The 19054-nt window shown below is 39.2% G+C and overlaps 1 protein-coding gene across 3 annotated transcripts in view; it reads right to left on the bottom strand.

The window, feature by feature from the left end:
• LOC105940229 (SH3 and PX domain-containing protein 2A) overlaps positions 1–19054 on the bottom strand; it is a 121642-nt gene that overhangs the window by 52176 nt on the left and 50412 nt on the right. For 2 of the 3 annotated variants that reach the window (XM_036126096.1, XM_036126097.1), the window contains exons 1-4: positions 12707–12787; positions 5929–6004; positions 4409–4485; positions 3784–3875 (exon numbers count right to left, since the gene is read on the bottom strand). In XM_036126096.1, coding sequence (XP_035981989.1) covers positions 3784–3875; positions 4409–4485; positions 5929–6004 — 245 coding nt within the window. In that variant the 5' untranslated portion in view covers positions 12707–12787. Of the gene's footprint in view, positions 1–3783; positions 3876–4408; positions 4486–5928; positions 6005–12706; positions 12788–19054 lie in introns of those variants that run through there. The other variant, XM_012882718.3, reaches the window with a different exon arrangement.

The following is a 19054-nucleotide window of genomic DNA, read 5'->3' as shown; positions in this document are numbered from 1 at the left end:
TCTTGGGTATACATATGTCATCAATTACAGAGAATCTGGTCAACAGAAATGAATATGACCTGTCCTTGTAGGATTTTCTAAAGGACACATCTATTTTGCATCCTTTTAGCTAAAGCGAACGTTTGCAAAGAGATTACAAAGAACAACAAAAATATTTATTTGTACAAAGGTATCTGTCAGGAGCAGGTCAGGAACTCCAGCATTATATATGGCTCATGGTACAAGGCAGGGATCCTTGTTTGGAGAAAATGTGAAATAACTGTGAAGTTCACCAATAAAAAAAAAATGGACGTTTCTCCGCAATGGATCTAGTCAGCCCCGGTTGTTCTGTCTTCAAGGTCATATATTCTTCATATCACTGGATTAAGGTGTGGATTTGAAGCAAAAAATAAAAAAAAAGTTCTAGTTATGATCTTCCAGAACCTTGTGCTGTAATGTTTTATGTTCAGATAACACGAAATATGAACTTCTGGCCACAATTCCTTTTTTAAGTCCAGCAGCTAAATCAAACAATTTTTCCAGTAGCATTGATTTAGTGTGGTTTATAAGTAAAGTTAAAACTCAGTGACTATGATTTGCATTTTTTTAACTAATTATACACCACAGTCAGAAACATTAACTAAAGATTATAATGCAAATTGTCGCTTCAGGCAAATTTTCACCACAACTCTTCACAAGATGTACAGACACAGAAATCCACCCACAGTGACGTTTAATCCTCTTTTAAACTATTTATCAACAATCAATTAAATCTTAAATCATACATTAAACGAAAGAGTATTGGCATGGTTAAAATGTAACAGTTTCCTTATTCTTTTCTTTATTCATTATTGTTCACGTACATTATATAAAATATGTAAGGTAAGTATGCTGTTTACGTATTTAAATTAAGGTCAAGCAGATTATTTTTGCTTTTCTGGCCTGTTCTGGGGCTCCCTCTGGTGGTGGGTGAGTATACACACAACTTCATCTTGATTTCTATTAATGTTCGTCCATTGAACATTAGGTGGCAGACTCCAACAACAATAGTGCACATGTGCTGAAGCTCGGGGGGCTTTTTCTGCCAATAAAATGTGAATCTAATACACTGATAGGATGGAAGTTAAACTGATTTTACAACATCCTCTGACAGTGCTAACCCTGGATGATATAGTTATAAAAAGCACTTGTGTTTCCTGAGTCATCTCCACAATTTTTTTTTTTAACCATGCTATAAATCGCTATTTTTAACTGCACTTTGCAGGCTGTAAATTCACAGAATAACAAACATGTTTCCATCTGTGACCCCAACCACTTCTGACATAAATCAGCCATTTTAAATGGTAGAGATCCAACATAAGTAAGTGGAGTCTTTGGGTGGTATGACTGCTAGACCTCTCAGTTTAAGGTGGGCTGGACTGTCTCAGCGACTGCAGGAGGCTCCCACTCTGACGTGGGAATAACACGCATGGGTGTACGAGGTTAGAGGTTGTGGAGCGGGCCGAGACGTTTCTCACGCCGCTTCTTCAGTTCACGCAGGACACAAAGTCCTAAAATCGGAGGGAGAAGATTGTCAAACGTTCCCTGCATTCAACCGAAGGCGAGTTTAAAAGATAAAAGCGTGTTTAAAGACGAAGCAATCTTGCAGTCAGCTTATGTTGTAATTAGCCCCACTAGTTGACTTTGATCTGAGCATGACTAACGACCTGACCGAGGCCTTTATCCGCCAGGAGACCTGAGTGCGCTGAATCGCATGACACCGCTGATCTGTCCTCATTTGTTCCGGCATCGGATGTCACCTCTCTGACATCATTATTAATAAAACATGGTGACTCTGAACTAGAATCGATCCATCATCGCAGACAAAGTAAAGCCAGTGGATCAAGACAAATAACAATGACCCAGCTGCTGAACCACACAAACTCAGTCAAACATGATGTTTGAAGTTCACCAGAGGGCAACGTTTGCTCTGTTACAGTGGCTCGCAAAAGTATTCCTTTTTTTTTCTCTTTTTTCTTTGAATGTGTCCTGTCTGGCTGTGTAGCACTAAGAATTGCTTTCTTAATACCTAAGAGAGCTTAGCAGATTTACTTTCACAAGTGGAGCATTATTGCTTCCATCACGGTGCTCCGCTTGATATGTATGCAAAAAATGTTATTGGATATTATTTTGGGATTATTTCAAATTCAGTGGACACAGAAATGGAATGAGAAAAGAGACGGTGACAAAAACAGAGTAGAAGAAAAAAAAAGAGCACAAGATAACATCTGCTGCTTCTGCACCTGCAGGAAGAGAGCTAGAAAGAACAAAACAAAGAAAGTATAACAGGTACAATGTACCAATGCCTATGATAACATCACTAAACAATTATGCAGTATTGATTGATGCAAGAGGTGACAGCCACAGCTGACTTTAAGGTTTATCTGTATATACGTGTGTGTGGAAGCATCTGGATCTAAGCACCTGTAGGTGTTTAGATCCAGAATGTGCTTGTTAGTGTAAGTAGTCCCTTTTTCAAACTTTGTCATGTTGCAGACACCGACTTCAGCGTATTTCAGAGCATAAGTGTGAAGTGGGACCGAAATGATGCGAGATTTTTACAAATAAAAACATGTGATCTGATACAGGAGCGACTTCCTCCACATGTTTACCGCATTTCATAAATTGGTTATGAAACGGTAAAAGCATGAATTGTCTTGGATTTTGTTTAACAATTTCTCTCTTCTTGCCTCTCTTCTATTAAGGACAGATTTGTAGAGAGAATTTCTAATTTTCCTCCCTCGATTCTAATTTTCCTCTTTCCATTCTTGGATGATGGACTAAACATTATTGAGTGAAATATTTAAAGTCCAGAATATATATATATATTTTTAAATGCAACCTTGCTTTAAACTTCTGCAAACCAGACCAGTCTGCTGTGTGCCTTAGCCTTCACAGTGCTTTGTTCACCAGTGTTCTCTGAAAAAAAGCTTTCACATATTAACTTAATTTATACTGAGATTAACTTGTCCACAGCTTGACTCCACTAATAGTAGGCTGACTTCTGAAGGCAGTTGGGTGTACTGGATTTTATTTAGGGGCATCAGAGTAAAATGGAGAAACACATGTACGCTACACTTTGCGTATTTTGATTTGTAATAATATTGCCAACCATGTACTGTTTTTCTTTCAGCTTCAGGGATGTACTACGTTGTGTTTGTCTACGGTATAAAATAAAATTTTGTCATCACACAAAAGGTGAAAATTCTAAAATGAATATGAAAGAGGTGAAGGTTATGCTTAATGGAGCAATAAGTAAGACATTTAGAGTAAAACAACCAAAATCATTCTCATTTGTCACCCGGGATGGAAGTAACATTCCCTATAAACAATCGGTCCTCTCCATCAACAATGTCTTTGTCAAGTTTTTCTCCTTTCAAAGTTAGAGGTATGGTGCGGAACTACTTCGGTTCAGCGTGTAGTCCGTGTTTACTTCCTCATTCCTGAGCCAATCATATGAAAGTTCCCAGGGTTCTCAAATTTTAAAGCGCAGCATTTTTTTTATCTTGGCAAAAGAGCAGCAGCCTGGAAACATGGAATTCAGTAAGAGAAGCAGAAATAGAACATAATACAACATCATAGACCTATCCTGTGAAATTCAGTGGGGTTTCACAGCAGCCACGGACCGTTGAGGAAACGGCGTAGGCTGTTGTCAGTGGCAGGCTGTCGCGTGTGTGTTGTTCCGATTTGAAACACTAGGTGTCATTACTACTTATTGCTCCTTTAAGAACTGCTCATCGATTTTTGTCATGTAGTTATACTTACTCTTTGGGAGGGTTAAGGTCCTCTGATCGGGTTTCAAAGAACTTAAGGACCTCCTCGCTTTCCGAAATTAAAGAGGGAAGTTTCATCAGAGCCTAAAAAGATAGCACAGAGATTTAACAGGCAGCACATGTGACTCACAACTTTTCAGCTAAACCTGTTTAACTGAACCTGAGGAAAACGAACCCACTGGAGGTGAGTGAGAAGAAGGTTGTTACCCAAAAGCATTTTTACAGGAATACTGTTGCTTTAACAATACATTTCTCTCAAATTACAAAAGCTGCCAGGCTAGAGAATCCACCTGCCCTACAATTATGTTGATGACCAGGAAAGACAGGAGCAAGTCTGAGTGTGTTACTGTAGGATATTTTAGAACTGCTGATTTAATCCTTCTAGTTTGCCCTGTTTCTTTCAGAGGAAGCCAATTTACATTGCTGACAGGACATGACCACTGCAGATAGCTGCTTTCCTGTTGAGGCTGGTGGTGGCGGAGATAAAAATAAATGAAAGAGAAAGAAGTCGAGGCCTGTCTTAAAGATATAGCAGCAAACGTTTGTGCATCTTGAAAAAAAGAGTATTTACGGAGCTCTGAACAAATTAAAGACACAATGTTTTATTGGTTTCTTACTTTGCAGTAATTATCCAGATGCTTCAGTCTTTTGACAGCCACATCCCTGATGTGACTGCGACGAAACAAGACTTTACCTGGAAATAAATAAATAAAAACAGAACAGAAACTGTTAAATTCAGACAGAACTTTTTTTTTTTTTTTCCATTCGGGTCTACATTTATCCTCAGCAGACAGATTTTTAATTGGCACATTGACAATGAGAACAGACCCCTTCATTGCTAAACTTTAACTCTACTCAAGGGGCTGACCTCCAGCTGCATCCGAAGGAGAAATCCCACTGAACAGTTCTCGCCATGTTGTTCTGCCGGGCCGATCAAAACAACCCGGGCCATAGCTGAGCTGCAAGACGTATCTAACAAAGGATCTCTTCACTCCGCTCCTCCGCTCCGGCCCACAACGACTTTATCAGATTAGACAAATCTCTCTCTGCTAACCTCCTACCGAAACGGCTGGCTGCAAATTGATTCGGCCTGGCTGCACCGTGATAGTTGGTAAAACAATGCAGCGGGGTGGGCGCAGCTATGGAGAGCGTGGGAGGGCCGACAAAAAGCAGTTCTAAGTGAATATGGTCTAAAAGACGGTGAAAAGTGACAGTGGCCTTGTATTTGGAACTCAGTAAATTATTAATCATTGAAAAGTGTTTTTCAATGATTAATCATTTCTATAAGCCGCTGCCTCCACTAAAGTGATAAGATGGCCCATTTTGATTTAATAGTTGTCTTCAGCTCATCTGCATTGTTTATTATGATTCTTATCATCTTCTTGACAACTTCCCATACATTTTGGCATTTAGTTCAGGTGACACTGCTGGCCAGTCAAGCGCAGCAATACTCTGGTGATGAAACAAGGTATTGGTTCAGTCGGTAGTTTAGGCAGGTAGCAAGTCCTACAGGAAAATGAAATCAGCATCTCTGCAAAGCTTTTCCTCAGTCGAAGCATGAAATGCTCCAAAACCTCCATGGTAGATGACCTTTTGAAGCACTGACTCAAGCTCCGGTCCACGCCTTATGAATCTCCGCCAAACTCTTGAATGGGCTCTGCTTTTGCACCTTTTTATGATCAGAACTTTTCTTTCCACTCATCCTTCCATTGTTATGCTTGGAGACGTCACTCTGTGAAGAGCCAGCTTCCTTTGGCAGAGCCCTGCTGTGGCTTTAGCTCCTATTGGAGGGCGCCAATGGCTGTCTGCTGGATAATTATTAGGTCAGGAGTCATCCCCGTGACAGTGAATGTGATAACATAACAACACTGTATTAACAATCTTGTTGTTGCTTTTTTTTTATTAATCATGTGCTATATTCAGTTTTTGTAAAGCAGAACTTTGGCTTTATTTGCTATAGAACATAGTCATCAAAATAAAAAATAATGATAATAAATGCTTGCAGTATATTGCTTAAAGTGGAAAAAAATACTTGTGTTTCACTTTTTGAACAAAATTACGGCGATAAATGACCTTTTCAATTCCATTTTATTTATTGCCATGCACCTGTGGAGGGGTTGCGTGCAGAGTTTATTACCTGGTAAAAAAGGAATGATTCTCTTCTTGGGATCCTTCTGTCCTCCCTCGATTGGGAATTTGTCAAGGATTCGCATCTGCAAAAGTAAAATTATGACACCGTCACCATAACATTTTATATACAAATACAAACACCTGGACTGAGTTAACTCAGCAAGAAGATTTTTAATAGCTAAAAGAAAAGGTGAAATGGAGGCTTTAAACATTTCCACATCCCTTTGTTGTTACTGTGTGAAAAGTATTGTATCAAATATCATCTGCTTGCTGCTGAATTGACCAGCTTTGCTTCACATTTACTCACACTTGCATGAGGAAAAGCCTAGAAGAGATAAAACTGAGCTTTTGCACAGCAAACAGACATATGTATTAAGCAGTTTACTAACAAGAGAGTATAACAAGAAATATAACTGAATTGGGGAACAAAATATAGGTTTTCTTCCTTCCAATATTTTTTACCATGCTATACTTCCATAGTCTGTTTATAAGTACTGTTTGCATGCTGCACATTTTGTGAGATGGATAAGCACGTCCTGTAAGTGCTGGATGTTTTGAAATTGTGTGCATTTTCGTGAGAGAAGAGAGTTTCTACTTTTCTGGCAATAAATCCCAATCATTTCATGAATACTCATGAGAACAGTCTGCATTAACAACAGACTTGAGATCCAGATGTAGTCCTGGCTGAGAACCCGTTGCCTTGCCCTGTTCCAGATGTGCTCTGTCTAACAGCAAAGAGTGCGGGTGTCAAACCGAAGCACACTGACCTCAAGGAGGAGGAGACCTTAAGACTAGTTTCAGAATAAACTCAGCCAAAAAGAGCCAGGTGGACAAACAGAATTCAGCTTGGCGGGTAAATGTGGATCCAGCCTGTCTGGGTCTGTAGGAGTTGTTTGAGTTCTCCTCAGAGAGGTGGTTTGGTTTCCCATCTTGTGGTTCTTTCCCCCCCCCCTGGTATATCCCACTGCCTTTGCTAAATGTCAAAATTTTTTGCAGGGCATGGCATTTCCTTCTCTAAACTATAGACAGCTAAGAAGACGTGGGCTGTGTAGAAAATGACAGTCATCACTTTATTCAGGGGTAAAGCAAAGGGCAGGGCATAAAAAAGCCTCGGTTAACCACACCTGCACACAAAGCACAGCACAAAGATTGGATCATTGTGCTTAAAGAACTAAGAAAAGCAGAAGCTCACAAATGCATAAAAAAACTGTTTTTTTGTTTTAGATGCAATGGGACTAAAATAGTGCAAACATAGATTAGAATGTGAGAAAATGTGGAAATTATTCTTAATCAGATCAAGAACCTGTGGAACCAGCAGCATGTTTGTAATCATGTAACCAACAATGAACTGGGCTGATGGTTTATTGATCCTCAGCAGCACTACGTCTGGCCCTTTTTCTGGACTGTTGTCGCATAAACCTGGTCTAGATCTTGTAGACGGCATCCCACAATCCCCTGTGCTGTTCTCACCACCTGTGCTAAATCCTCCTTTCCTGTGCCAGGCAGCTCCCACACCACACTGTCACACTGAGATACAGGATGCTTTTAATTCTAGCTCTATAAAAGTTTTTAAGCAGTTGAGTAGAAAGTCCACGCTGTTTCAGTGTCCTGAGGAAGAAGAGCCGCTGTTGGGCCTTCTTCACCAGGTGTGAGGTGTTCACAGTCCAGGAGAGGTGAGAGGAGATGTGAATGCCCAGGAACTTCATGCTGTCCACACAATTTTTGGTTGTTTGTTGTTGTTGTTTTCAGTTTAAATGTACATGTTTGTGGTAAATTTAAGAATTAAATTATCATGGTCTAATTTTTTCCATCACAAAAATCTGGCATTTTATCAGAGGTGTGTATACTTTTATACGCCACTGTGTGTCATGAAACTTATGTGTAATAACAGGCAGTTTGTCCACAGGGAAAAATATCCATGCAGGACAAGTCAAAGTATGTCATAACCTCTCTTAGGCTGTTTCCTTAAGCTTGGTAATTGGTTTAGGCCAGGGGTGTCAAACATATGGCTCCACTTGATTTATGAATGTGGATAGTTTTATTTTGATTCATTGGGGGGAATATCTCAAATCATATGGACACTACAATGGGAAAGTAGGAGAGGAAAGGAAGAACAAGAAGAAAAAATGAAAAGGTGAAAGAAAGAGGAGATAAAAAGAAGAGAATGATCAATTATTGAAAAAAAACATGTACTTCGTTTAATTGAAAATATGCAGTCCCTATATAGTCCACAAGGGGCGCTGTGTTTTAACCAGCAAACATAGCACCGAGCTTCAGATGCGGAAAATTGATTTTAAATAATTTCTTAATTTTTATCTGTTTGATGTATTTTGTCAGACACGACAGTGTTTTAGGTTCCAAAAAATGTGAATAAATGTTTTTCATCATTGTACAATCACTGTGATCAGTTCTTATGCATAATACACAAGTAAATGTTTAACTGAGTAAAAGTATTGTTGAAATTGCACATACCTTTCTTAAAAAGGCTGAGGATATTAATAATATATAGTGTAAAAGTGAAATTCATTTAATATAAACAAGTCCACTTTTATTAGTTCTATTCAATCTTGCAATGAGTTTACTCGTGTGGCCCTCTTGAGATCAGATTAAGCTGTATGCGGCCCCTAAACCAAAATGAGTTTGACACCCCTGGTTTAGGCTCTCCTGAAATTGGCAGTATATAAAAACTAAGAAATGAACTGATGAAACAGGAGGAAGCAAAGCAGGTTCTTTAAACTAATAATTCTCCTCATGTTGTGCAGTTATGTGTAACGGTGGGGACGGGAGCCGTTAAAACAAAGACGGACAGAGAATTTCAGCAAACAAAGAAAGTGCTCTGGGAAGACTGGGACAGGGGGAGTAAAGAGGAATGTTGCAGTGGGAAAACAATCTGATTCCATCTCTGGGTTGTTATTTGACATTTACTTAATAGTTGTTTTCTCCAGAAAGGACAGCATTGCAAGAGTTTTTCAAAAACCCTCACAGATTTGCTGGGAGATAATCATATGTCTTAATGCAAAGGATACTGTGGGATGTCCAATGGAAAACTTTACTCATACATTCAATAGCTTCACCTCTGCAGGCTACCGGGAGGATTCCCCTCAACCTTTATTGTAAGAATATAGGTCAGACTAATCATAATGCAGACAGAGTAAATCTGATCCAGCTCCAATTCCACCTTCCAACAATAATGACTAAGGGTTTTTAGAAAAAGTCTCAGACCAAAAGGAAACCAGGCCAGCTTGCACACTCGCCATTCCCCCTGTGGAATGCTATGAACCATGTCCGGTGTTCACAGCAGAGGATGGGTGAGCAGAGGTAAGACCCCCAAGGCTTGAAGCGCTGACCAGTGCAGTCAAACACGTGCAAGTCATGAGACATTTCCTTTGTTGATACATTTCTTTTACAATCCTACAAAACGTAAATGTCGGAACAAGATGAAATCCACGCTTAGATGAATGGCTAAGTATATTTTAAATAGCCATCTTTGTGTATTATGAAAATACAAGCTACGGCAAAAAAAAAAAAAAAAAAATGGCTTCAGGGTTACTTCTAATGACTGCTTCCGTGAAGAGCCATGCGGAAATATGCTTTTTTGACATCCATTGTACAAAACAAGGTACCGCTCCTTTTCTAAACTGAAGCAGGAAATCTGCATGTGGTCAGTGAGTATCTCAATGAACCAGATAACTGGTGTTGACTTATTCCTGGTACTGCTGAAGAGAGCCGTCTTGTTTGGTGACCTTTTTGCCCTGGTTTACTACTTCCAAAGTCTTTTCAAATGCTGAACTCAAAATCCACATTTGTGGTGCAAAACCTTAAAGACCATAGTAGAAATTTGTTGGTAGACACACAACAGCAAATTTCAGTCACTACTGTAAAAACAAAGATGGCAGAGACTCCTTCAGCAGAGAGAGAGAGAGAGAGAGAGAGAGAGAGAGAGAGAGAGAGAGAGAGAGAGAGAGAGAGAGAGAGAGAGAGAGAGATGAAGTGAGACTATTCTTCTCTTCCCTCAAATTTAGAAAAAGTATAGCAGCAGGGTATTGCCAATCATAAGAAAGCAGGATCATCTCCATAAAAGCTGGAATTTGTTAAGTTTTTTTCCCCCCATCTGGAGCATATTAACACAAAGCCAAGATGGAAAGACATCAGCAACAACATCAGTTAAGCAATTGCTGCTGTCCATAAATCTGGAAGATTTATATAATTTCCAAGGTCATTTTTCATTCCTAAGATAAACTGTAAAGATGCCTATTTGTGTGAGACACCAAAGTAGAGTAGAGACCAAACATAGCGCATGGCAACACAGAATACAGTTTTTAAGCCAAAAAAAACGTAATACCAACTCTCAAGCACTGTGGTGAAGGGATGTTAATGTTGGCTTGTTTTGAAGCCATAAGTACTGGACACCTTGAAATCACTGAGTCAAAGATTAATAATTTTGTAAACCCAAGTATAATAAACTTGGTTTTTGTTTCTTGTTTTAATTTCACCATTTTCCACACACATTAGGCTTATTGACACATATTATCTCACACATTGCTGTTTTTTTTTTTTACAAATGGCCTCAAAATCATAGGTTTTACAACGAGCCAATCAAATTTCAGGCCTAAAACCAGTTGAAATACGGCAGTAGGGCCTAAAGATAAATGTACACCAACAAATGCTCTCAAACTGAAATGAACTGAACCAACTCTGTACTATGTGGTGGGTCAGAATTACTTGAGTCAGTCCTACAAGCCATTGAATCATGGGGTGTATTTCATTTTCCCATGTCAGTCGTTGAGATTTTCTCTTTCACATGATTGCATCTATGTATAAAATTTGATGTTTAAATCTTTGAAAGTATTCATGACCCAAACCAATGACCTTTCATGTACCAGTGCCTCTTCCTAATAACTACAAGGTGTCTTTGCAGTTTAAAATGTACTGCAGGGTTTTGTTTTTTTTAGAAATGAATGTATTTTTTGCAAAAACAATATTGATTTCAAACAAATTTGTCAACTAAATTAAAGGAAACAAATAAAGTGAGAAGGACCTTCAATACTTATCCATGCACAAACAAAAACAAGAGCTGCATGTACTGGATGAGAACCAAAAGAATGATGCAGTACATGCATTTCCCAACATTTGCTGCACTCAAGGAAATGATTAACATTGTTTGTTTAAGAACAAAGACAACAGCATTTCACTCAACCACTCTGTGTGAACAGCCACTCATTTGTCGCTGCTCAGGGATGCCCGACGTCAGACAAACACACCTATGCAGCAGGAAACCATAGACGAATGTTTACATAGACAGGGGTGAAGCTCTGTTCCAGTCAAACAGGCAGGGCTGTATTTTCCTGGCTATCACTAGGAGACCGGAGAACAAAAGGTTTCCTGCAAGCAGCCGATCAAAGTCACAGCGATGCAGAATGCAGTCTGGAAGAAGGGCTTATCAGGCAGAAACCAGAGACAAGAGCCCGTCCTTTCAGGGACGTTCAGCTGTTTTGAAAGCCCTTTGCACATTTCGACACAATTTTACCAAAGTAATTTCAATTTCCCAGGTCCACACATTCCCAGACAAAATGTCCTGGTCTGGGGATAGGACTTCTAGATTAGCCCAGGTTTGCTTAGGGGCGGAGTCGAAGCGAAGATTGTTCAAATGCAACTGCACAGGTGGGCAGAGAGAGTAAGAGACAGCAGCAAAAACTGTGAATAACGTTTGATATATAAAATTTTCTGTGGTACAAAAAAAAACAACTTTCACCAATTTTGTAGATGTCTTAATGTAGGTGTCTAAAAAGTAAAATACCTGCTTCGCTTATCAAGATATTGCTTAAATGGAGAAGTGCGCAGACATTTTCGGAGACGTCCTTTCCCACTACCCTTACAGCCAGCTCACCTCGCCAGCTGTTAGCTCACTGACCAGTCAAGGTTTGCTGTACCGGGAGAGAATGCATGACTTCCTGCACATTGTTTTCCATCTCCCGCTGGCTTTCACCAATGAGTGGAAGTCAAACAAAGATATAACTCAGTTGATATCTGACAGTTAATGTTTGGTTTATGTCAATGTTTCATTTGTCACAGCACAAGTCAGTTTGGCTGAGATCGAAGTTAAGCTTAAAAAAAAGGCTAGTTTTATTTCATTTTAATGTCTTAGCGGAGAGCAGAAGAGTAAATCTGGAAATGACAGATGAATCGCTCATCTTTAACATATGCCTGCAAAGAGCGTCCAACTGCTGAAGTTCCACAAGTTTTAAATAAATAAAAAAACTAAATGGAGCCAGCTGGTGATGCCTTTGGTTTCTTCTTACAGCCACCTGCTGGACTTTAGGTTTAGTGCAGTTCTCTTCACAACTTCCCCATTTGTCATTAGGCCAATTTAGATAAATTATCCAGCCTTTCAGGGCAATGGAAACAGAAGACATACAAGCGCCATCATGCACTAAATTAAGGGTTTCACCCCTGGAGGCCTTCAGATCAAGTGTTCATGGAGACTTTGGTACATTAAGCATTCTGACTGAGGTCATGTTTTTTCCTGTATCTGCTGGCTGGATTTCCCCTCTTTCACTGTTTCTAAGCAGTCTTCCTAAAAGAGGCCTTTCACAAAGCAAAGCAGCTGCAACAGCAGACAGAAAAGGCCTTGAGTTCACATTGATTTCATAGAGTATAATTGGCAGCACCGTGATACGGCAACCTTACATAAAAAATATCAAGCTTTATGACTTTGTAAGCAATTTTCCATGCAATTGTAAATTAAAGCAGAGAAATAAGTTTTTTTTCCCCCTTGTATAACTTACCTGCAGTTCGAAGAATTTGCTGTATCTTCGGTAGATGATATGGGAGCTGGAGTCTGAGTAGGTGACATTGATAAGGTAGACCTAAAGAAGGAACATTGAGAGAAAAGAATACTGGTTAGGAACACTCAGCCAGTGATAAGAGGGGCAACTTTATCCCTCCAAACTAAACTTCACAAGTTTGAGGAGGTCAAATAAGCTAATTAAATCCTTCTCCTTTTTTAGTCACACTTGAAAAAAATCTTTTGCATCAAAAAAGAGGTCAATGGATTTCAAGGATCAACTCATTAAATTAATTCACATTTATGCTTGAGTCAATGTAGTTGAGTGGGTGTGATTTATATTTGTTTTCTAAATAGCTTAAAATATTTGCTTTTATCTTTATAGAGGTCACCGAAAGAAAACAATGACATTTTCATTATGTAAAAAGCTTCAGTCACCACAAATAACTGGTAGGGAAAATATTCTGCAAGTGGAGAAACTATAAATAAAGAAGCTAATGCTAAAGCAAGCTGGCATTTCAGTAATCAAGAATCTGTTTTGTCATTATGTTACCAGGATGAATTTTTGGCAAGACAGCAGCTCAGAATTCACAGAGATCCACACATAACACAGAGACAAACAGGACATGTTGTTCAAGTTTAATGCACCAATGACACTTCCTGAAAAGCTAAAATCATGCGGACAGTCCTTAGCATCTGATAAGATTATTATGTTTGAATCAAAAAAAGACAGCAGTCAGTTTTGCAGTGTTGTTTTTGGCAGCCATCTTAGTTTTAGTCTTCAGGAAGAAAATTATTGTTAGTTTTCGTCACATTTTAGTCATTTCTAAAAAAAAAAAAAAAAATTTATTCCAGTTTAGTCGACTGAAAATCAAAAAGGTTTTAGTCTAGTTTTAGTCAGTCCAGTGTTGAAATTCATAAAGCAACAGGTTATCGTTGTAGGTTGTCGCTACTGTTATGGTCCGTCAATCTGGTCATGCAGAATGTGTGCCACTGCAGGCCAGGTGGTGGGCGGGACCAAACAGGAAGTAGCAGCAGGGCTGATACTTCTTAGCTTGTAACGAACAGATTACAGCACAGTAGGCAGAAATGTGATGCATTTTAAACGTCCGACAAACCATCCACTAAGGTATTCATCCAGTCCCGTCAACGAAAACTCACACCCATGACTCGTGATGTTTTCGTCATCAAAGACTTAAGTTTAGCTCGTCAGTTTTCGTTATCGTTATGATAAAAAGGGGCGTCAATGAAATAATTTCGGCATCGTTGACGAAAACAACACTGTTTACAGGATGATGTAAAATGCTGTACAATTGAATGAGTGCATTAGAGAAACATTATTGGAGAAGTTAAAAGGGTGTAAATAGTCATTAGCAACAATGTGAATCTTCAAGTTAATGAACTGTGCAATTTGCATTGATGTCCAAACAAACACGCTCTGAGAAACTAAGCGTGTGCAAATAGACATTAGCATGTGAGAGACAGTGAGTGTAAATAATTCTCAATCAGATCAAAGCAATAGCAGCATTATTGCTGACATGGGCTAATGTTCAAAGCAGTTACAAACACTGTCGATCAATTCCCTCAATAATCGCGATACCAACTCCTGAGTCTGACTCGCTATGAGGCCGCGTGTCTGACTGAGATGCTTTTATACTCGAACGCGGGGCTATGATGATGAAAGCTTGTACCATTTGACCCAATAGGAAAATTTAACTGCAACAGCCACCGTTCAAACCTAGAACAGAAGTACTAAGTTGGTTTTGAGACAAATATTGCAGAAAACTACTTCACATGAAAATGTAAAACATTGCACGGTAACAATAAAGTAGCACCCTTAGGCCCAGTTTATACAGTTTATTTGCAGGAAAATGTTGATGTAGGCTGAGTTACACTTTAAGTCTATTAGTTTTTGATTTAATGTTCCTTAGTTGTTTACCAGGGCTGCACAGTGGCGCAGTGGGTAGCGCTGTTGCCTTGCAGCAAGAAGGTCCTGGGTTCAAGTACACCCCTTGGTCTTTCTGCATGGAGTTTGCATGTTCTCCCTGTGCATGCGTGGGTTCTCTCCAGGTACTCTGGCTTCCTCCCACAGACCAAAAACATGACTGTTAGGTTAATTGGCTTCTCCAAATTGTCCTTAGGTGTGTGTGAATGGTTGTTTGTCCTGTTTGTCTCTGTGTTGCCCTGCGACAGACTGGCAACCTGTCCAGGGTGTACCCTGCCTCTTGCCCAGTGAACGCTGGAGATAGGCACCAGCAACCCCCGTGACCCCATGAGGGATAAAGCGGTTTGGAAAATGGATGGATGGATAGTTGTTTACCTGATGGAAGTGGGACAAACAGTGAATTGCCTGAGTGCGTGGGCTCTGTGGCAATATGTCTGGCGCTTTGTTGGACTCTAAAGTGTCTAGATTTTGTAGAAGGTATTCCACAATCCACTGTCCTGACCTCACCAGCCTTTCTAAATCCTTCCTTTCCTGTTACATGCTGCTCCCATACCACACTGTCACGCTGAGACACAATATGCTTTCAATTGTGGCTCTGCAAAGTTTATTAGCAGCTTCATGGAAGGTCCTGTCTGTTTTAGTTTCCTGAGAAAAGAGAGCCTATTTTGGGCCTTCTTTAACAGGTGGGTGGTATTCACAGGTTAGAGGAAATGTGAAACTTTATGCTGTCCACAGGCTCCACCATGTATGCAGAGAGGAGCATGTCCAGTCTTTCTGGACCGCCGGTAGTCTGTTATGACCTCCTTGGTCTTGCTGGTGTTCAGAAAGGTGTTATTCCTGGAGCACCACTGTGTCAGATTTTGGATCTCCTCGCTGTAGCGGGTCTTATAATTGTTGGATATGAGACTCGCCACAGTGGTGTCATCTGCAAACTTGACGCCCTACGCGCAGTGCGTGATGCATGTGGGAGGAGCACCAGTCCTTGGTAAGATGATACTGCTAAAGCGGCTTGGGTTTTTTGAGGCCAGACGTAATACTAAGAAGAAATACATTTTACCATAAAAAAAAAAACGTAACACTAATATGCTCATTGAAATCTTAAGCCAGACTTATAATTTGTTTATGATCTATATAAAAAGATTACCCATGATTCTGTCCCATATTTGTATGAAATTAAGAGGAGTACTGGCACTTATTTTTTTTTCCACTTATCACTCATAATGACTAATACTATAACATTCTGAGAAACAAAAAGATGTATTTTATTTTTTTTTACTGCAAACCATAAACACATTTTACATTTTCAATAGAAATGCTGAAATGAATGAACTTTTGATTGATTTAGCAGCATGCCTAAATTGTGTTGTAAATTAACTGGACAAAGCATTAACACATTTAATAGCTAAACAGGGGGCCTTACTTAGAGAATGTTAACTTACATTTTTGGCACTTTAATTACACATAGCGGGAAATAACAATAAAAAATGTATTGAGCCTTTTGTCTCACTGGTGCTGTAAGTCTAGCAATGCTCCTGGAATAAACGTAATACTCTATTTACAAGCATGGTGTTTCAGAAGTCAACATCTATACATGGTCACGAGCTGCTATACATTAAGTTGGAAATGCAGCCTTGGTCCTGCAAACATTTTATCACAGAAAGACCGCGGCCAAGACAACTTGCCCATCAGCACCCTAATTAGAAACAGGCAGCTTTGCCAATTAGTGTGAGGATGAAAGAAATTACATTTAGAGCAAAGCTTAAAAGCTGAAATGCATAACAAGGAAGCCAGTTTGATTAATTTGTATCAAAACGCGTGTAAACGAATGCATGGCTGAAAAAGAAGTTTTTTTTTCTTTCTGTATTCTATGGACGATTACACTCTTTCAACAAACCTAAACTTGAATTATAATCATATTGTTTGTAAAGAAGATTTCTTTGTACATTGCCCCTGCCATTTTGCAGCTCCTGTGCCACATGTTCCTGGGAGGAAGTGACACTCGACCAGTGGGGACAAAAGACAAAGGGCTGCTTCTTTCCTCTCTCAAACCGGACATGCATTTTCAGTTGCTTAGCTCATGGGTGATGAGATTTTTTTTCTTTACCCTCCTCCATCTTCAAGGGGATTTCCCAGTCAGACCTTTCTTCCAGCTTTAACTCCCACGAGAGCAAGTCTCTGCCCTATGTTTAGTCGCCATGGGGAGGAACCCTCAGCAAGAGATGGATGGTGTGATTGATTTTAAGTCCTAGGTTAATCACTTCAGTTGAACCCGAAGGACTGATAGATTTTTCTAATCCCACTGAGAGAGGTTTCAGTTTTCAGTGTGTTTAATTACTTCAAACAGTAACAGTGCACTACAACAACAGCTTTATTTGAAACATATTCAAATTATTCATATTATACGTTTTTTGCCTGTATCTTAGATGAGTTCCTGTGCCTTATGAGACCACCAAAGTGTACAAATATCCTGATTACTTTTGTCAAAACATTTGATATCTCAATTTAATCGATATTTAATCTATTATTCAAACTCACTAATTTGTCTTAAAATCTAGATAAACTGACCCATTGTCATTTACCCAAATTGTTCCGTCTTCCAGAGCAAAGACGCAATAAAAGAGGCTCCGCCTCGCCTGTCCCTGCAACTTCACCTGACCATAACAATTAACAGTTGCCGGACGTTTTAAATCCTGCTAACATGTAGAGTACAGCCAGAAGAAAACCCACGTCTTTAGTCAACATGGCAAGCACAAAAGTTCTGTTTGGGGGAGCTCACCCTATGAGGCAGGCGGACAAGAAAAAAATAAATTAGCTTTGCTGATAATACAAGCTATCAATACAACATCACTGTTTGAGAGAGACTTATAAAAGGTCGGATAAAGCTCCTGTATCTGCAACAGTGAAGAAGCAACTCCTCCCGAGTTGCGTGCCAACAATATAGCTTTATGGAAACAGAAACTCCAATGACATGGATGTTGGTCTCTGTCACTGAGTCAAGATGCAGTTCCCAGGTGTGGGGTTCTGAACCACACAACACTCTGTTTTAATGCAGTATGAATTAATGCAAGAAAATGATAATGAGTTGATACGAATAGAGCCAGACTGAAGCTGACACTATAAGCAGAAAAGGATAAAGAAAGCTGTAGCTGCCCTAGATTATCGCTAAAGAAAATATTCTGCAACTTTACCAGAAACACATTCATTTTACAGGGCTGCTGTGGATTACACTTGCATGGACCAGATCCTTGTTTACACTGTAACAATATTGTTCTGTATGCATCAGATCGCTGTTGGTTTTTAAACATAACTTAGCACAGTGTGGCATACTGAAGAAAAACAATTATTAAAAAAAATTGCTAAACTGAATTAAATTTGGGTACTTCCATAAAGGATATTAACACTTAAACTAAGGGTTATCTTATCTACTGTTTTTCCAAACTGGGAAGTGACACTTGAATTATATTATTCTCTTAACAATGGCTAAAGAAAGGAGGAGAAACTCAAATACCCCCTATTACAACCAATATATGCAGAACTCCATCTCTAAACACACAGCAAACTATGAAGGACATGGGCTAAAGCAGCAGAAGACCACACCATTTGCCATTCATGTCAACTAAAAGCAGAAAACTGAGACCACGTTTTATACAGGATCAAGACTGTACAGTAAGAAATTGGAAAGACATTGTCTGCTTTGATAAATCTTAATCTCAGCTTTAGCACTGAGATAACTGAGTTAGAATTTGGCATAAACTACATAACAGCATGGATCCATCCAGGCTTGTATCAACAATTCAAGCAAGTTATGGTGGTGTGAGGGTTTTATCTAACTTTATCAGATGTTATAATGTCCAAGAAATACTTGGGACCCTGATAAGAGATAGTTGTACAATATCTCTGATAATATTTGGCAGAAAGAACAACAGGTAAAAGGATAAGAAACATATAAACAATCATACTAAAAGCTATAAACTGTCAGGCGCAAACCAGCCCAACAAAACACCAGGTACTAAGTTATTTAAATTGCCTTATTAAAACATTAGATCTTTGTCAGGGAAAGCCTTTTTAATTAATGACTTAATTATTGACCATAATCTTGATAACATGTTTTATGTAATAAAAACCTGGTTAGATGGAATTAGTGAGGCACTATTCTGATAGTATTAATTGTGAGGGCATAGAGCAAAGAAAGAGGAGGGATGGCCATTTGTTTAGTGTAAAAAAGGGTGTTCTGGGCAATCTGACTCTTTGAATATCTGGTTCTCCGATGAAGAGCCCTGCTCAGACAGGCCATATTCCTGAATACTTTACGAGTCTCACAGCCCAAAGTAACTTTTGTCAAGGATTTTAATGACCTCTATCATGATATGTGTTAAGAAAGAAGAGAAAGAAAGAAAGAAAGAA

The sequence above is a fragment of the Fundulus heteroclitus genome, chromosome 22 (assembly GCF_011125445.2).
Source record: "Fundulus heteroclitus isolate FHET01 chromosome 22, MU-UCD_Fhet_4.1, whole genome shotgun sequence".
Classification (NCBI taxonomy): Eukaryota; Metazoa; Chordata; class Actinopteri; order Cyprinodontiformes; family Fundulidae; genus Fundulus; species Fundulus heteroclitus.
The sequence above is the reverse complement of the archived record's forward strand: the minus strand, read 5'-3'. Positions and strand labels throughout refer to the sequence as shown.